Source organism: Vidua macroura, unplaced genomic scaffold, assembly GCF_024509145.1.
Source record: "Vidua macroura isolate BioBank_ID:100142 unplaced genomic scaffold, ASM2450914v1 whyUn_scaffold_240, whole genome shotgun sequence".
Taxonomy (NCBI): Eukaryota; Metazoa; Chordata; class Aves; order Passeriformes; family Viduidae; genus Vidua; species Vidua macroura.
The window spans coordinates 1-16,065 of record NW_026530605.1 but is presented as its reverse complement, the minus strand read 5'-3'; the positions used below and the strand labels follow the sequence as shown (position 1 = coordinate 16,065).

At 44.7% G+C, this 16,065-nt stretch overlaps 1 protein-coding gene across 1 annotated transcript; it reads right to left on the bottom strand.

The window, feature by feature from the left end:
* Positions 1-5,521: 5,521 nt before the first annotated feature.
* HOXC13 (homeobox C13) lies at positions 5,522-13,319 on the bottom strand. The gene is given in 4 exon segments (XM_053969551.1): positions 5,522-5,778; positions 12,675-12,951; positions 12,953-13,297; positions 13,299-13,319. Coding segments are annotated over 4 exon segments (900 nt in total).
* Positions 13,320-16,065: the final 2,746 nt, after the last annotated feature.

The window sequence follows — 16,065 nt, the reverse complement described above, 5'->3', positions numbered from 1 at the left end:
GAGAGATAATTAAAAAAAAAAACAAAAACCAAAAATAAATAAAAACCCCAAACCCCGAATTATTGAAATCCCGAGCCGCAAAATCCGGGAAAAATGGAAATATCCGCCCGAATTCCTAAAAAAAAAGGGAAAATTCGGGGGATACCCACGCGCCTGGAAGGAATAGAGAAATTAATATTAATTCGATATTCAATCTCTATTAAAGAGCAATTAAATCGGAATTAAATCGAATATTTTGCCACCCTCACGAGCCTCTAAAATTCCCTTTTTTCCCCCTTTTCCATCCCAGTTCTCCCCTCGATTTTTGCCGCGTTCCGGGTAAATTAAAGCCTGAAAAAATCGGAATTTTGAAGCCGTTTTTGGCCCCTTTTTCCCTCGCCTCGGGCGGGTTTAAGGAGGGAAAAATTAAAAAAAATCTGATTAAATTTAAACGGAGTAAGAATAAACGCAAAATAAAACCATAATTAAAGATTATGAAATCAAAAGGGATGAAAGGAAATAAATACATTGAATTAAAATGGGCGCATGAAATTAAATTCCATTAAAAGGTCTTACCTAGCAAGAGGTTCGATTAAAACGGCAATAAAAAAAAATATAGAGCAAATAAAAATAAACTAAATAAAATTAGAGCAAATAAAAATAGAGCAAATAAAAATAGAGCAAATAAAAATAAACTAAATAAAAATAAAACAAATAAAAATAAACTAAATAAAATTAGAGCAAATAAAAATAGAGCAAATAAAAATAGAGCAAATAAAAATAAACTAAATAAAAATAAAGCAAATAAAAATAGAGCAAATAAAAATAGAGCAAATAAAAATAGAGAAATTAAAATAAACCAAATTAAAATAAACCAAATTAAAATAAAGCAAATAAAAATAAAGCAAATAAAAATAGAGCAAATAAAAATAGAGCAAATAAAATAGAGAAAATTAAAATAAACCAAATAAAATAAAGCAAATAAAAATAAAGCAAATAAAAATAGAGCAAATAAAAATAGAGAAAATTAAAATAAACCAAATTAAAATAAACCAAATTAAAATAAAGCAAATAAAAATAAAGCAAATAAAAATAGAGCAAATAAAAATAAACCAAATAAAAATAAACCAAATAAAAATAAACCAAATAAAAACCACACCAATTAAAAAATTAAATCAATTAAAAAAAAAAAAATTCTTCAACAGAAAATATGAAAGAAATAAAAATTAAATGCAATAAAATTCCCATTTTAAACCTCGCCCTCGCATTTCTTTTCTGCCCTTCCCATCCTTCAATCTTCCCGGGTTTTTTCCTTTTTTCCTGCTTTTTTCCCCCCTTTTTTCCCATTTTTCTCCACTTTTTTCCCCATTTTTTCCCCGCTTTTTCCCCAATTTTCTTGCTTTTTTCCCCCTCCAATTTTCCCTTTTTTCTCCAATTTCTCGCTTTTTTCCCCTCCAATTTTCCCTTTTTTCCCCACTTTTCTCCACTTTTTTTCCCCCAATTTTCCCGCTTTTTTCCCCTCCAATTTTCCCCTTTTTTCCCCACTTTTCTCCACTCTTTTCCCATTTTTCTCCGCTTTTCCCCCCCAATTTTCCCACTTTTTCTCCAATTTTCTCGCTTTTTTCCCCTCCAATTTTCCCTTTTTATTCCCACTTTTCTCCACTTTTTTCCCTCCAATTTTCCCGCTTTTCCCCCTCCAATTTTCCCTTTTTTCCCCACTTTTCTCCACTTTTTTCCCATTTTTCTCCACTTTATTCCCCCAATTTTCCCCTTTTTTTCCCAATTTTCTCGCTTTTTTCCCCCAATTTCCCCTTTTTTTCCCCATTTTTCTCCACTTTTTTCCCCATTTTCCCGCTTTTTTCCCTCCAATTTTCCCGCTTTTTTCCCCACCAATTTCCTTTTTTTCCCCACTTTTCTCCACTTTTTTCCCATTTTCTCCACTTTTTTCCCCAATTTTCTCCGCTTTTTTCCCCAATTTTCCCCCACTTTTTCCCCCCAATTTTCCCCATTTTTCTCCACGTTTTTTTCCTTTTTCCCCCGCTTTTCCCCCCCATTTTTTTCCCATTTTTTCTCCACTTTTTTTCCCCCCATTTTCCCCTGTTTTTTCCCCATTTTTTCCCATTTTTTCCCCATTTTTTTCCCCATTTTTTCCCCATTTTTTCCCTTTTTTTCCCCACTTTCCCCTGGAATTCCGGCGAAAGGCGCTGAAAAATCTGCACAAAGACAATTCGGTTTTTTTTTCGTCCTCCAGGCAGAACAAGGACGGGGAAAAAAAAAAAAAAAAAAGGAAAAAAAAAGCGATTTCTTTATTTCCAAGGAATGTACAAGGCGGACACCGCGAGCCGACATCGAGAGCGCGACCCCCAAAAAAAAACCCAAATCCCAGAGAAAAATCCCAAAATTCTCTCGGGGGGGGGAGCCCTGAAACCCCCGAAATCCGAGCGGGAAATTCCGCGGGAGAAAATCCCCAAAAACGCCGCGAAATTCCCCAAAAACGCCGCGAAATTCCCCAAAAAAACGCCGCGAAATTCCCAAAACCGCCACGAAATTCCCAAAATTCCCCAAAATTCCCAATTTTTGGCCCCATTCCAATTTTTGGCCCCATTCCCGATTTTTCCATCCTTAAAATCGCCGCGAAACAGGAAAATTTGGGTTTTTTTTGTTGGTTTTTTTCCGCATTTTTTTTCCCACTTAATATCGGGAAAAGGGGGAAAAAGGGGAATTTTCACCTCTCAGCCCCAAATTCCCATTTTTTCCCCCCAAATCCCGGGATTTTTCCCGTCGGGAAATCTCGAAGCGATTTCGGCGCTCGGAATTTTCCTTTTTTTGGGGATTTCGCCTCAAATCGCCGGCACAAGGGAAAAAAATTGAATTTTTTCCATTTTTTTCTGTCGCTTTTTTCCGGGATTTTCGCCACTCCCAAAGTCCCCGCCGGCTCGAGGATAAAAAAATTTAATTTTTCCCCATTTTTTCTGTTGTTTTTTTCCGGGATTTTCGCCACTCCAAAGTCCCGCCGGCTCGAGGATAAAAATTGAATTTTTTTCTCTTCTGCCTTCGGGGTTTTTTCGCTTTTTTTCCGGGATTTTTGTCACTCCAAAGTCCCGCCGGCTCGAGGATAAAAATGGAATTTTTTACACTTTTTATTTTGCTTTTTTCCGGGATTTTTGTCACTCCAAAGTCCCGCCGGCTCGAGGATAAAAACTGAATTTTTTACAATTTTTATTTTGCTTTTTTCCGGGATTTTCTCCAGCCCAAAGTCCCGCCGGCTCGAGGATAAAAATGGAATTTTTTACACTTTTTATTTTGCTTTTTCTCCGGGATATTCTCCAGCCCAAAGTCCCGCCGGCTCGAGGATAAAAATTGAATTTTTACATTTCTGGCTCGGGTTGTTTTTTGCTTTTTTTTCTCCAGCCCAAAGTCCCCGCCAGCACGAGGATAAATATGGAATTTTTCACTTTTATTTTTCCCTTTTTTTGGTGATTTTGATCACTCAAAGTCCCGCCAGCACGAGGATAAATATGGAATTTTTCAGTCTTTTTTTTGTTTTGTTTTCCCTGGAATTTCTCCAGCCCAAAGTCCCGCCAGCACGGCGATAAATATCAAATTTTTCATTTTTATTTTTTTCCTTTTTTTCGTGGATTTTGGTCACTCAAAGTCCCGCCAGCACGAGGATAAATATGGAATTTTTCACTTTTATTTTTTCCTTTTTTTTGGTGGATTTTCTCCAGCCCAAAGTCCCGCCAGCACGAGGATAAATATGGAATTTTTCACTTTTAATTTTTCCTTTTTTCGGTGATTTTGGTCACTCAAAGTCCCGCCAGCACGAGGATAAACATTAAATTTTTCACTTTTAATTTTTCCTTTTTTCATGGATTTTGATCACTCAAAGTCCCCGCCAGCACAACGATAAATATGGAATTTTTCACTTTTTATTTTGTTTTCCCTGGAATTTTTCCAGCCCAAAGTCCCGCTGGCATGAGGATAAATATTGAATTTTCCACTTTGATTTTTTCCTTTTTCCGCTGATTTTGGTCACTCAAAGTCCCACCAGCACGACGATAAATGTGGAATTTTTCACTTTTATTTTTTCCTTTTTTTTTGTGGATTTTCTCCAGCCCAAAGTCCCGTCGGCACGAGGATAAATATGGAATTTTTCACTTTTAATTTTTCCTTTTTTCGGTGATTTTGATCACTCAAAGTCCCGCCAGCACGAGGATAAACATTTAATTTTTCACTTTTAATTTTTCCTTTTTTCATGGATTTTGATCACTCAAAGTCCCGCCAGCACAACGATAAATATGGAATTTTTCAGTCTTTTTTTTTTTGTTTCTCCTGGAATTTCTCCAGCCCAAAGTCCTGCCGGCACGACAATAAACATTGAATTTTCCACTTTTAATTTTTCCTTTTTTGGTGGATTTTGGTCACTCAAAGTCCCGCCAGCACGAGGATAAATATTGAAATTTTCACTTTTATTTTTTCCTTTTTTTGGTGGATTTTGGTCACTCAAAGTCCCCGCCAGCACGAGGATAAATATTGAATTTTTCACTTTTATTTTTTCCTTTTTTGGTGGATTTTGGTCACTCAAAGTCCCGCCAGCACGAGGATAAATATTGAATTTTTCACTTTTATTTTTTCCTTTTTTGGTGGATTCTGATCACCCAAAGTCCCGCCAGCACGACAATAAATATCAAATTTTCCACTTTGATTTTTTCCTTTTTCCACTGATTCTGATCAGTCAAAGTCCCGCCAGCATGACAATAAATATTGAATTATTGAATTTTTCACTTTTATTTTTTCTTTTTCCGCTGATTTTGGTCACTCAAAGTCCCGCCAACATGATGATAAATATCAAATTTTCCACTTTGATTTTTTCCTTTTTCCGCTGATTTTGATCACTCAAAGTCCCACCAGCACGAGGATAAACATTGAATTTTTCACTTTTAATTTTTCCTTTTTCTGCTGATATTGATCAGTCAAAGTCCCGCCGGCACGACGACAAACACTGAATTTTTCACTTTTAATTTTTCCTTTTTTGGTGGATTCTGAACACTTAAAGTCCCGCCAGCACAACGATAAACATTGAATTTTTCACTTTTAATTTTTCCTTTTTCCGCTGATTTTGATCACTCAAAGTCCCGCCAGCAGAATGATAAACATTAAATTTTCCACTTTTAATTTTTCCTTTTTTGGGTGGATTCTGATGACCCAAAGTCCCGCCGGCACGACAATAAATATCAAATTTTCCACTTTTAATTTTTCCTTTTTTCCGCTGATTTTGATCACTCAAAGTCCCGCCAGCAGAATGATAAACATTGAATTTTCCACTTTTAATTTTTCCTTTTTCCGCTGATTTTGATCACTCAAAGTCCCGCCAGCAGAATGATAAACACTGAATTTTCCACTTTTAATTTTTCCTTTTTCCGCTGATTCTGATCACCCAAAGTCCCGCCAGCACACCGACAAAACACCCAATTATTTTGAATTTTTTTTTTTATTTTTTTCCTCTTCCTCCCCCAGCTCCGCCGCGCGGCGCGGGGCCGGCTCAGGTGGCGTGCAGGTGGCCCGGCTTGGCTTTGGTGACCACCTTCTTCTCCTTGACGCGGCGGTTCTGGAACCAGATGGTGACCTGGCGCTCGCTCAGGCTCGTGGCCGCCGAGATGCGGCGCCGCTTCTCCTTGGTGATGAAGCGGCTGGCGGCGAACTCGCGCTCCAGCTCCTTCAGCTGCGGCTTCGTGTACGGAACGCGCTTCTTGCGGCCCCGGCGGAACGGGCTGGGCTCGGCCTGCAGCGGCACCACGTCTGAAATGGGGAGAAACGGGGAGAAAATGGGTCAAAATGTGGCAAAAATGGGTTAAATATGGGTAAAAATGGGTCAAAAATGGGAATGAAGGGGTTAAATGGTTTTGGGGTAGGATCCCGCTTCTTGCGGCCCCGGCGGAACGGGCTGGGCTCGGCCTGCAGCGGCACCACGTCTGCAACGGCGAGAAATGGGGAGAAAATGGGTCAAAATGGGTCAAAATGGTTAAAAATGGGTACAAAATGGGTAAGAATGGGAATGAAGGGGTTAAAGGGTTTTGGGGCAGGATCCCGCTTCTTGCGGCCCCGTTGGAACGGGCTGGGCTCGGCCTGCAGCGGCACCACGTCTGAAATGGGGGAGAAACGGGGAGGAAAATGGGTCAAAATGGGTAAAAATGGGTAAAAATGGGTGAAAATTGGGTCAAAAATGGGAATTATGGGGTTAATGAAGGGGTTAATGAAGGGGTTAAAGGGTTTTGGGGCAGGATCCCCCTTCTTGCAGCCCCGGCAGAACGGGCTGGGCTCGGCCTGCAGCGGGCACCCGACGTCTGCAACGGCGAGAAATGGGTCAAAAATGCGGAAATTGGGCAAAAATGGGGGGTAGAAATGGTTAAAAATGGTCAGAAATGGGAATTATGGGGTTAAATGGTTTTGGGGTAGGAAGGCGGCACCGCGTCTGCACGGGGAAATGGGGTTAGAAACGGGGAAATTGGGGTTGGGAATGGTCCAAACCGGGTAAAAAATGGGAATTCTGGGCACCGAGGGGTTAAGGAGCCAAGAGAGCTGCAGTGGAAATGGGGAAAAAATGGGAATTTCGGCTCTGAAGGGGTTAAGGGAGAGGAGGGGTGAGGAGAAAATGGGCAAAAAAACGGGGTTAGAATTGGGGGGAAATGGGTAAAAATGGGGTTAGAATGGGGGAAAATGGTAAAAAATGGGGTTAGAATGGGGGGGAAATGGGTAAAAATGGGGTTAGAATGGGGGGGAAATGGGTAAAAATGGGGTTGGGATGGGGGAGAAAATGGGTAAAAATGGGGTTAGAATGGGGGGGAAATGGTAAAAATGGGGTTAGAATGGGGGAAATTGGTAAAAATGGGGTTAGAATGGGGGAAAATTGGGGTTAGAATGGGGGAAAATGGGTAAAAAATGGGGTTAGAATGGGGGGAAATGGTAAAAATGGGGTTAGAATTGGGGGAAATTGGTAAAAATGGGGGTTAGAATTGGGGAAAATGGGGGGAAATGGAGTTAGAATGGGGGAAATTGGTAAAAATGGGGTTAGAATTGGGGAAATGGTAAAAATGGGGTTAGAATTGGGGGGAAATGGGTAAAAATGGGGTTAGAATGGGGGAAAATGGTAAAAATGGGGTTGGGATGGGGGAAATTGGGGTTGGGATGGGGAAATATGGAGGAAAATGGGGTTAGAATTGGGGGAAATGGGTGAAAATGGGGTTAGAATTGGGGGAAATGGTAAAAATGGGGTTAGACTGGGGGAAAATGGGTGAAAAATGGGGTTGGAATTGGGGAAAATATGGAGGAAAATGGGGTTAGAATGGGGGAAATGGGTGAAAATGGGGTTGGAATTGAGGGAAATGGTAAAAATGGGGTTAGAAAGGATGGAAATTGGTAAAAATGGGATTGGAATTGGGGGAAATTGGTAAAAATGGGATTGGAATTGGGGGAAATTGGTAAAAATGGGGTTGGAATTGGGGGAAATTGGTGAAAAATGGGGTTGGAATTGGGGGGGAAATGGGTGAAAAGGGGAATAATGGGGATAAAGGGGTTAAAAGCAAAGCGGGGGTGAATGGAAATGGGTAAAAAATGGGAATAATTGGAATAAATTGGGTTCGGAGAAGCGGGGGTGAATGGAAATGGGTAAAAAATCGGGATATGGGGAAATGAAATGAGGGAAAACGGGAATTGCGGTCAGTGGGGTTGGGGGAGGGTTTTGGGGAGGGAGAGGAAAAATGGGGGGAAATGGGGAGAAAATGGGGAGAAAAGGGGGAAAAAGGTGGGGGGAAAAGGGGGGGAAGGAGGGGAAAAAGGGGGCAAAAAAAGGGGGGAAATGGGGGGGAAAAGGGGGAGAAAATATGGGGAAGGAGCGGGGAAAAGGGAAAAAACCACGGAAACGAGACGGGAAAGAGGGGAAGAAGGAGAGGGGAAAATAGGGAGAAAAGAGGGGGGGGAAGGGGAAAAAGTGGGAAAAAAAAGTGGGGGGAAGCTGGGAAAAAGGGGGAGAAAGGGAAAAAAGAAGGGGAAAAAAGAGGAAAAAGGGGGAAAAGGCCGCCAGAGGAGGGGATAATGGCTGATAATATTGCGGGTAATGGGAATGAAAACACACCAGGGATAATTCCCTGTTTTTCCTTGGCCGCGGATGAAGGAGCAGCGCCCGCCCCTCAGAGGCGCCTCAAACCTCACTTTTTTCAGGCAATATTTGGAGTTTTCCCCTTTTTCCTCCTTCTTTTTTCTCCTCCCATCCCCTTTCCCTTTTCCCCGCAGCGGAAAATCTGGGATGAGCAGCCCCAAAACCCCGCCCGGAGCGGCCACAGGAGCCCCCGAACCCCAAAAATCCCCTCGGAGGCGGCAAAATAATCCCAATTTTCCCCTCTCCAGCAGCTTTTTTGGGGTGCTGGGGAAGGGGAAACGCTCCGGGATGGGGGAATGGGAGCGGGGGGGATTTGGGGACATCCCCACCGCTGTTCTGGCGCTGCCGGAGGGGAATTTTGGGAGCCCTCGCGGGGTTTTGCGGGGAGCTGAACCTCGAAATTCGGCGCCCCAAGGAAGTTGGAGGCGAGCGCGGCCCTAATTACGGCCCAGGCGTTAATTGGGGAGGTTTTGGGGGGCAGCGGCTCCTTTTTGGGGTCACCAAGCAGAGTGGGATCCCCCCAAAAAACCAAAAACCCCCACGCGCAGCGGCGCCGCGCGGCCGAATTCCCCTTCCTGCCCTCCCCAAAGCCCCGGAAAAAGCCCATTTGGGGTTTTTTTGGTGCCCATAAAGGGGAAATAAAGGGATGCGCCCCCCACCCCCCAATAACGCCACCCCCTCGTTCTCCCCACGCCCCATCCAGGGGTCCCCAAACTGATTTGGGGTTTTCGGAGGGGTTTTCCGGGGATTTTTGGTGGTTTCCGAGCTGCTCCAGAGGGGGAATTTTGGGGCCTTTTCCCTCTCCGGGCTCCTCCAGCCCCGCGCGCCTCCTTCCCCCAAACAGCTCCGTCTGTCACTTGACACCTCCGTCGTTAATTGCGCTAATTGGGAGCTGATTGAGCGCCCAGCCCCCGCCGGTCCCAGCCCACCGAGCCGCTCCGGGCTTCGTTTTTAGCGGGATTTTCATTTTTTTTCCCCCCTTTTTCTTTTTGAGCTCTCCGCCCGCGGGGGAGCGGCGGGCGGGGAGGGAGAAGGAAGGGCAGAATTCGGGAATGAATTCGGGAATTTGGGAGATTGGATTGGGCCGGGATTGGCTCGGGAGAAAGGGCAGAGTTCGGGAATTTTGGAGATTGGGCTGGGCCGGGATTGGCTCGGGAGAAAGGGCAGAATTCGGGAATTACCGCGGAATTTTGGGACCGGAATTGCTGCAGGAGAAAAGGCAGAATTCGGAAATTAACTCCGGGTTTTGGGGCCGGGATTGCTCCAAGAGAAAGGGCAGAATTCGGGAATTACCGTGGGGTTTTGGGGCCCGGATTACTCCAGGAAAAAGCGCAAAATCAGGGAATTAGCGCGGTTTGTGGGGCCGGGATTGGCTCAGGAGAAAGGGCAGAATTATGGAATTAACTCCGGGTTTGGGGGCCGGGATTGGCTCGGGAGAAAGGGCAGAATTATGGAATTAACTCCGGGTTTGGGGGCCGGGATTGGCTCGGGAGAAAGGGCAGAATTATGGAATTAACTCCGGGTTTGGGGGCCGGGATTGGCTCGGGAGAAAGGGCAGAATTATGGAATTAACTCCGGGTTTGGGGGCCGGGATTGGCTCGGGAGAAAGGGCAGAATTATGGAATTAACTCCGGGTTTGGGGCCGCGCTGGCCTCGCCCCGCCGAGCGTGCCCGTGCACATTGCCCGCTCCGAGCATTCCTGAGCCGCGCTTCCCTCTAATTACCCAGCCCCGAGCTCGCGCGGGCACATGGAATACACGGAACGGGCGGAATTAATGGGAAATGCGGGATTCACCCGGATATGTGCGCTACGGGGAGCAAATACAGCCGGATATACGGGATAAATGCACTCGGATATATGGGATAAATGCACCCTGATGTATGGGATATATGGGGTAAATATGCCCTGATATGTGGGATAAATATGCCCTGATATATGGAATATATGGAATTAATATGTCCGGATATATGGGATAAATATACCCTGATCTGTGGGATAAATATACCCTGATATATGGAATATATGGAATTAATATATCCGGATATATGGGATAAACATACCCTGATCTGTGGGATAAATATACCCTGATATATGGAATATATGGAATTAATATGTCCGGATATATGGGATAAACATACCCTGATCTGTGGGATAAATATGCCCTGATATATGGAATATATGGAATTAATATGTCCGGATATATGGGATAAATACATCCTGGTGTACGGAATATATGGGAGAAACATACCCTGATATATGGAACATATAAACCCCGATATATGGAATTAATATATCGGGATATATGGAATAAATACACCTGGATATCTGGGATATATGAATAAATATACCTGGATATATGGAATAAATACACCTGGATATATGGGATAAATATACCCGGATATATGGGATAAATATACCTGGATATATGGGAAAAATATACCTGGATATACGGGAAAAATATACCCGGATATATGGGATAAATATACTCGGATACATGGGATAAATATACCTGGATATATGGGATAAATATACTCGGATATATGGGGAAAATATACATGGATATATGGGAAAAATATACTCGGATATATGGGATAAATATACTCGGATACATGGGATAAATATACATGGATATATGGGATAAATATACCTGGATATATGGGATAAATATACCTGGATATATGGAATAAATATACCCGGATATATGGGATAAATATACCTGGATATATGGGATAAATACACTCGGATATATGGGAAAAATATACCTGGATATATGGAATAAATATATCTGGATATATGGGATAAATATACCCGGATATATGGGATAAATATACCCGGATATATGGGAAAAATATACTCGGATATATAGGATAAATATACCCGGATATATGGAATATATGGAAAAACTATACTCGGGTATGTGGAATAAATAAACCCTGACATAGGGAATATATGGGATAAATATATGGAATAAATATATCCGGATCTATGGAATTAATGTACCCGGGTCTATGGGATAAATACACCCGGCTCTATGGGATTCTATATGGGATCTATCCGGATTTATGGGATAAATACACCCGGCTCTGTGGGAATATATGGAATATATCCGGATTTATGGGATAAATACACCCGGCTCTATGGGATTCTATATGGGATCTCTCCGGATTTATGGGATAAATACAACCCGGCTCTGTGGGATTCTATATGGGATCTATCCGGATTTATGGGATAAATACACCCGGCTCTGTGGGATTCTATATGGGATCTATCCGGATTTATGGGATAAATACAGCCGGCTCTGTGGGATGGATGGGATACATGGGGTGTCCAGAACAGACGGGATAAATGGGATAAATTCAATATATGGGATGTATGGAATAGATCCGGATATCCGGAGTGTGTGGGATAAACATGTGTGGATACAGGGAACGTACAGAACATATATGGGATAAATATATCGGGATATATGGGATAGGTCTGGATATATGGGATAGGTCTGGACATATGGGATGGATGGGATAAATATATATGGGATATTTTGAATGTACGGAATACATCCGGATAGATGGAATAGATGGAATATACAGAATATATGGGATACACAGGGATATGCGGGATAGATGGGATGGATATATCGGGATATATGGGATAAATCCGGACAGATGGGATAGATGGAATATATGGGATAGATGGGATAAATATGTCGGGATATATGGAAAATATCCGGATAGATGGAATACATGAGATAGATGGGACAGATCCGGATAGATGGAATACACGGGATAGATGGGATAAATATACCGGGATATATGGAATATATCCCAAATATATATATGGGATAAATCCGGACAGATGGAATACACGGGTTAGATGGGATAAATATACCGGGATATATGGAATATATCCGGATACATGGGATAAATATATCGGATATATGGAATATATCCGGATATATGGGATAGATGGGATAAGTATATCGGGATATATGGAATATATCCGCAATATATGTATGGAATATATCCCCATAGATGGGATAAATCAGGATAGATGGGATAAATATATCGGGATATATGGAATGTATCCCCGATGTATCTATGGAATATATCCCGACAGATGGGATAAATATATCGGGATATATGGAATATATCCGCAATATATGTATGGAATATATCCCGACAGATGGGATAAATCCGGATAGATGGGATAGATGGGATAAATATATCGGGATATATGGAATATATCCGCAATATATGTATGGAATATATCCCGACAGATGGGATAAGTCAGGATAGATGGGATAGATGGGATAAATATATCGGGATACATGGAATGTATCCCCGATGTATAATCTATGGAATATATCCCGACAGATGGGATAAATCGGGATGGATGGGACAGACGGGACCCGCGGGATTCCTGGGATCCGCGGCCGCCGGGGGCTCCATCCCCGCGGAGCGGCCGGAGCGGCGCGGAGCGCGGAGCGCGCCCGATCCCGCTGCTCCCGATCCCGCTGCTCCCGATCCCGCTGCCGATCCCTACCTGGGAACGGCGACTTCCAGAGGTGCGCGGGCTGCGCCTGCTCCTTGGAGCAGTAGACCTGCCCGTCCCAGCCGTTGGCCAGCGCCCAGGGCTGGTAGCCTTCCATGGGAAGCAAAGCCTCGTGCCGCGGCTCCGGGTGCGCGCCCAGCGCCGGCACCACCGACACGTCCAAGTAGCCCGGCACGGCCTGGTAGGAGCCCGGGAAGCCCGGGTAGAACGAGAACTCCTTGGCCCGCGCCGGCAGCTCCTCGCCCGCCAGCGGCCCGCCGGCCTCGGGCGAACTTGTCGGGCGGGTGGTAGCCGCAGGGCTTCTGCTGCAGGTTGACGCCGGCCAGGCGGCAGCCGTAGTAGCCCGGCGCGAAGGGGTAGCCGCCGTAGCCCAGCGAGCCCGACGGGCACTGCCGCGGCGGCTCCGCGCTCGCCAGCTCCGCGTACGCGGCTCCGTCCGCGGCGGCGCCGGCCGGGGCGGCCAGCCCGGCGTGCGGCAGCATCTCCCGGCAGTGGCCCAGGCTCTCCCGGCAGTGGCCCAGGCTCTCCCGGCAGTGGCCCAAGCTCTCCATGCGCGGCTTCTCCCGCGGGGCGTCCTCGCAGCGGCAGCCGAGCGCGTCGGGCCAGCGCGGGGGGGAGCCCGAGCGGCGCCGTCATGTCATGCCGCGCTGCCGCCGCCTCCCGCCGCCCTTCCTCTGCCTCCTCCTCCTCCTCCTGCTGCTGCTGCTGCTGCTGCTGCTGCTGCTGCTGGCCCAGCCGCCGCCGGGCTCGCCGCTCCTCCCGCTCCGGTGCTGGCGGCGGGGGCAGCTCCGCGCCGCGCCCCGGGACCCCCCCCGCCATCGCCGCGCCGAGCGCGCATGCGCCGCGCGCCCGCCGCCGCCGCTCCATTAAGAAATCCGCACAGGCCACGCCCCTTTTACTCCACCGCCGGCCACGCCCCCAGCGGGACGGCGCGTTCTGATTGGCCCCCGCGCCCGCGCGGACACGCCCACTCCTCCTCCCCCCCGCCCTTAGTGTCGCCCCCCCCCCTTTCCATCCCCCCCTCCCCATTCCCGGTTTTCCGCGAGATTCCCGTGGGATAAAACCCCCCCCGCCTTTATTTTTAATTATTTACAATCATTTTTAAGTATTAAAACTTATTTCTAATTTTTTACTTTTTTTAAAAAATTTATTTTAGTTTTTTGGAGCGTTTTTTTTGGTGTTTTTTTGTTGTTTTTTTTTTTTTTTTTCCCCGTCTCAAGGCGCTCCCCCTCCCCAAAACTTCCCGAAAATCCATTAAAAAAATCAGGAAAACTTCATCCCGAGTGCCCCCCGCCCCCGTTTTCCTGCCGGATTCCCGAGGAATTGCGTTTTCCCCCCAAATAATCGGATTTTCCCCAAAAAAAAAAATCGAATTTTCCCCCACTCGGCCCCAAAATTCCGGGGGGTTCAGCTGCAGGGGTGAAGCGGGTGGGGGAAAAAATGGGAAAAATGTGATTTTTTTGGGATTTTTTTCCTCAGCGTGCCCCTAATTCAGACCCTCCCCACGCTTCGTGTGTCCCTAAAAACCCCAAAATTCCCCGAAATTCCCCGAAATTCCCCGAAATTCCCCGAAATTCCCCCAAATTCCCCCCGATCCCGCTGGTTTGGGGTCACCCCCTTCCCCTGCTCCCACCTCCAGCTCATCCCAAGGGGGAAAAAAAGGTGGAAAAGGGGAAAAAACCCTAAAAAAAAACCCAAATTCCGGGAGAAATTCGGGGAATGCCAAGTTCAAGGGGAAAGGGAAAATTCCCGGGTTGGGAAAAAAAAAGGGTCGGGAAGGGCAGGGAAAAGGGGATGGGAATGGGGGAAATGGAGAAAAACGGGGAAAATGGGAATTAAATGGGGGGAAAATGGGAATTAAATGGGGGAAAAACGGGGGGAAATGGGCAAAAAAGGGAATAAAATGGGAAGAAATGGGGAAAAAACGGGAATAAAATGGGAGGAAAAGGGAATAAAACGGGAGAAAATGGGAAAAAAAAAAGGAATAAAATGAGAAAAGAATGGGATGAAATGGGGAAAATGGAATTAAAAGCGGGGGGGAATGGAATGAAATGGGAAAAAATGAAATGAAATGGGAAGAAATGGAATTAAATGGGGAAAAAATGGATTGGAATGGGGAAAATGGAATGAAATGGGAAAAATGGAATGAAATGGGGAAAATGGAATGAAATGGGAAAAAAATTAAATGAGGAAAATATAGAATGAAATGGGAAAAATGGAATGAAATGGGAAAAAAAAATATTTAAATGGAGAAAAAACAATGGAATGAAATGGGGAAAAAAAATAACTAAATGAGGGAAATATTGAATGAAATGGGAAAAATGGATGAAATGGGAAAAAAAAATTGAATTAAATGGGAAGAAATGGGAAAAAAATGGAATTAAACGGGGGAAAAATGGAATGCAATAGGAAAAAAAAAGGAACGAAATGGGGAAAACAATAAATGAAATGGAAAAAAATGGAATGAAATGGGGGAAAAATGGAATGAAATTGGGAAAAATGGAATTAAACGGGGGGAAAATGGAACGAAATGGGGAAAAATTGAATGAAATGGAGGGAAAAAAAGGAATTAAATGGGGGGAAAATGGAATGAAATTGAGAAAAAAAAAAAGAATTAAATGGGGGGAAAATGGAATGAAATTGGAAAAAATTGAATGGAATGGAGAAAAAAAAAGGAATTAAACGGGGAAAATGGAATGAAATGGAGAAAAAGGAATGAAATGGAGAAAAAAAAAGGAATTAAATGGGGAAAAATGGAATGAAATGGAGAAAAAGGAATGAAATGGAGGAAAAAAAAGGAATTAAATGGGGAAAAATGGAATGAAATGGAGAAAAAGGAATGAAATGGAGGGGAAAAAAAGGGAATTAAATGGGGAAAAAAAGGAATGAAATGGGAAAAGCAGGCTGGGAATGGAAGGCCATGGAATAACAGGGGCGGATAAAGAAGATAAAACCCGACGGGGAATGAATCCCGTCCAGAAATGAGAGAAAAGCGCCCGAAAATCCCCAAAAAGCGCCGGGAAAAGGCGGAATTCGCCTCCTTTGTGCTCGCGGGAAAATCCCAAATTAAAACCAAACGCGGCCCCCCCCGAGCGCGCGGGGTTGGGTTGGGGTTTTTTTAAATTTAATTTAATTTTATTTTTATTTTTATTTTTATGAAGTGCTGAACATCGGGCGGCACGTCCGGGACGGGGCCCTAAAAATCCCCGAGATTGATGGGAAAAATCTGGGATGGGAAAAGCGGGAAATGCCCCGGGCCGAGCAGGGACGGCCGAAAACGGCCCCAAAAATTGGGATTAAAACCGGATTTAGGCGGTTTGGGGAGCAGCGGGATCCGCTCCGAATTCCCGGGGAATTTCATGGAAAATTGGGCGTTGGGAAT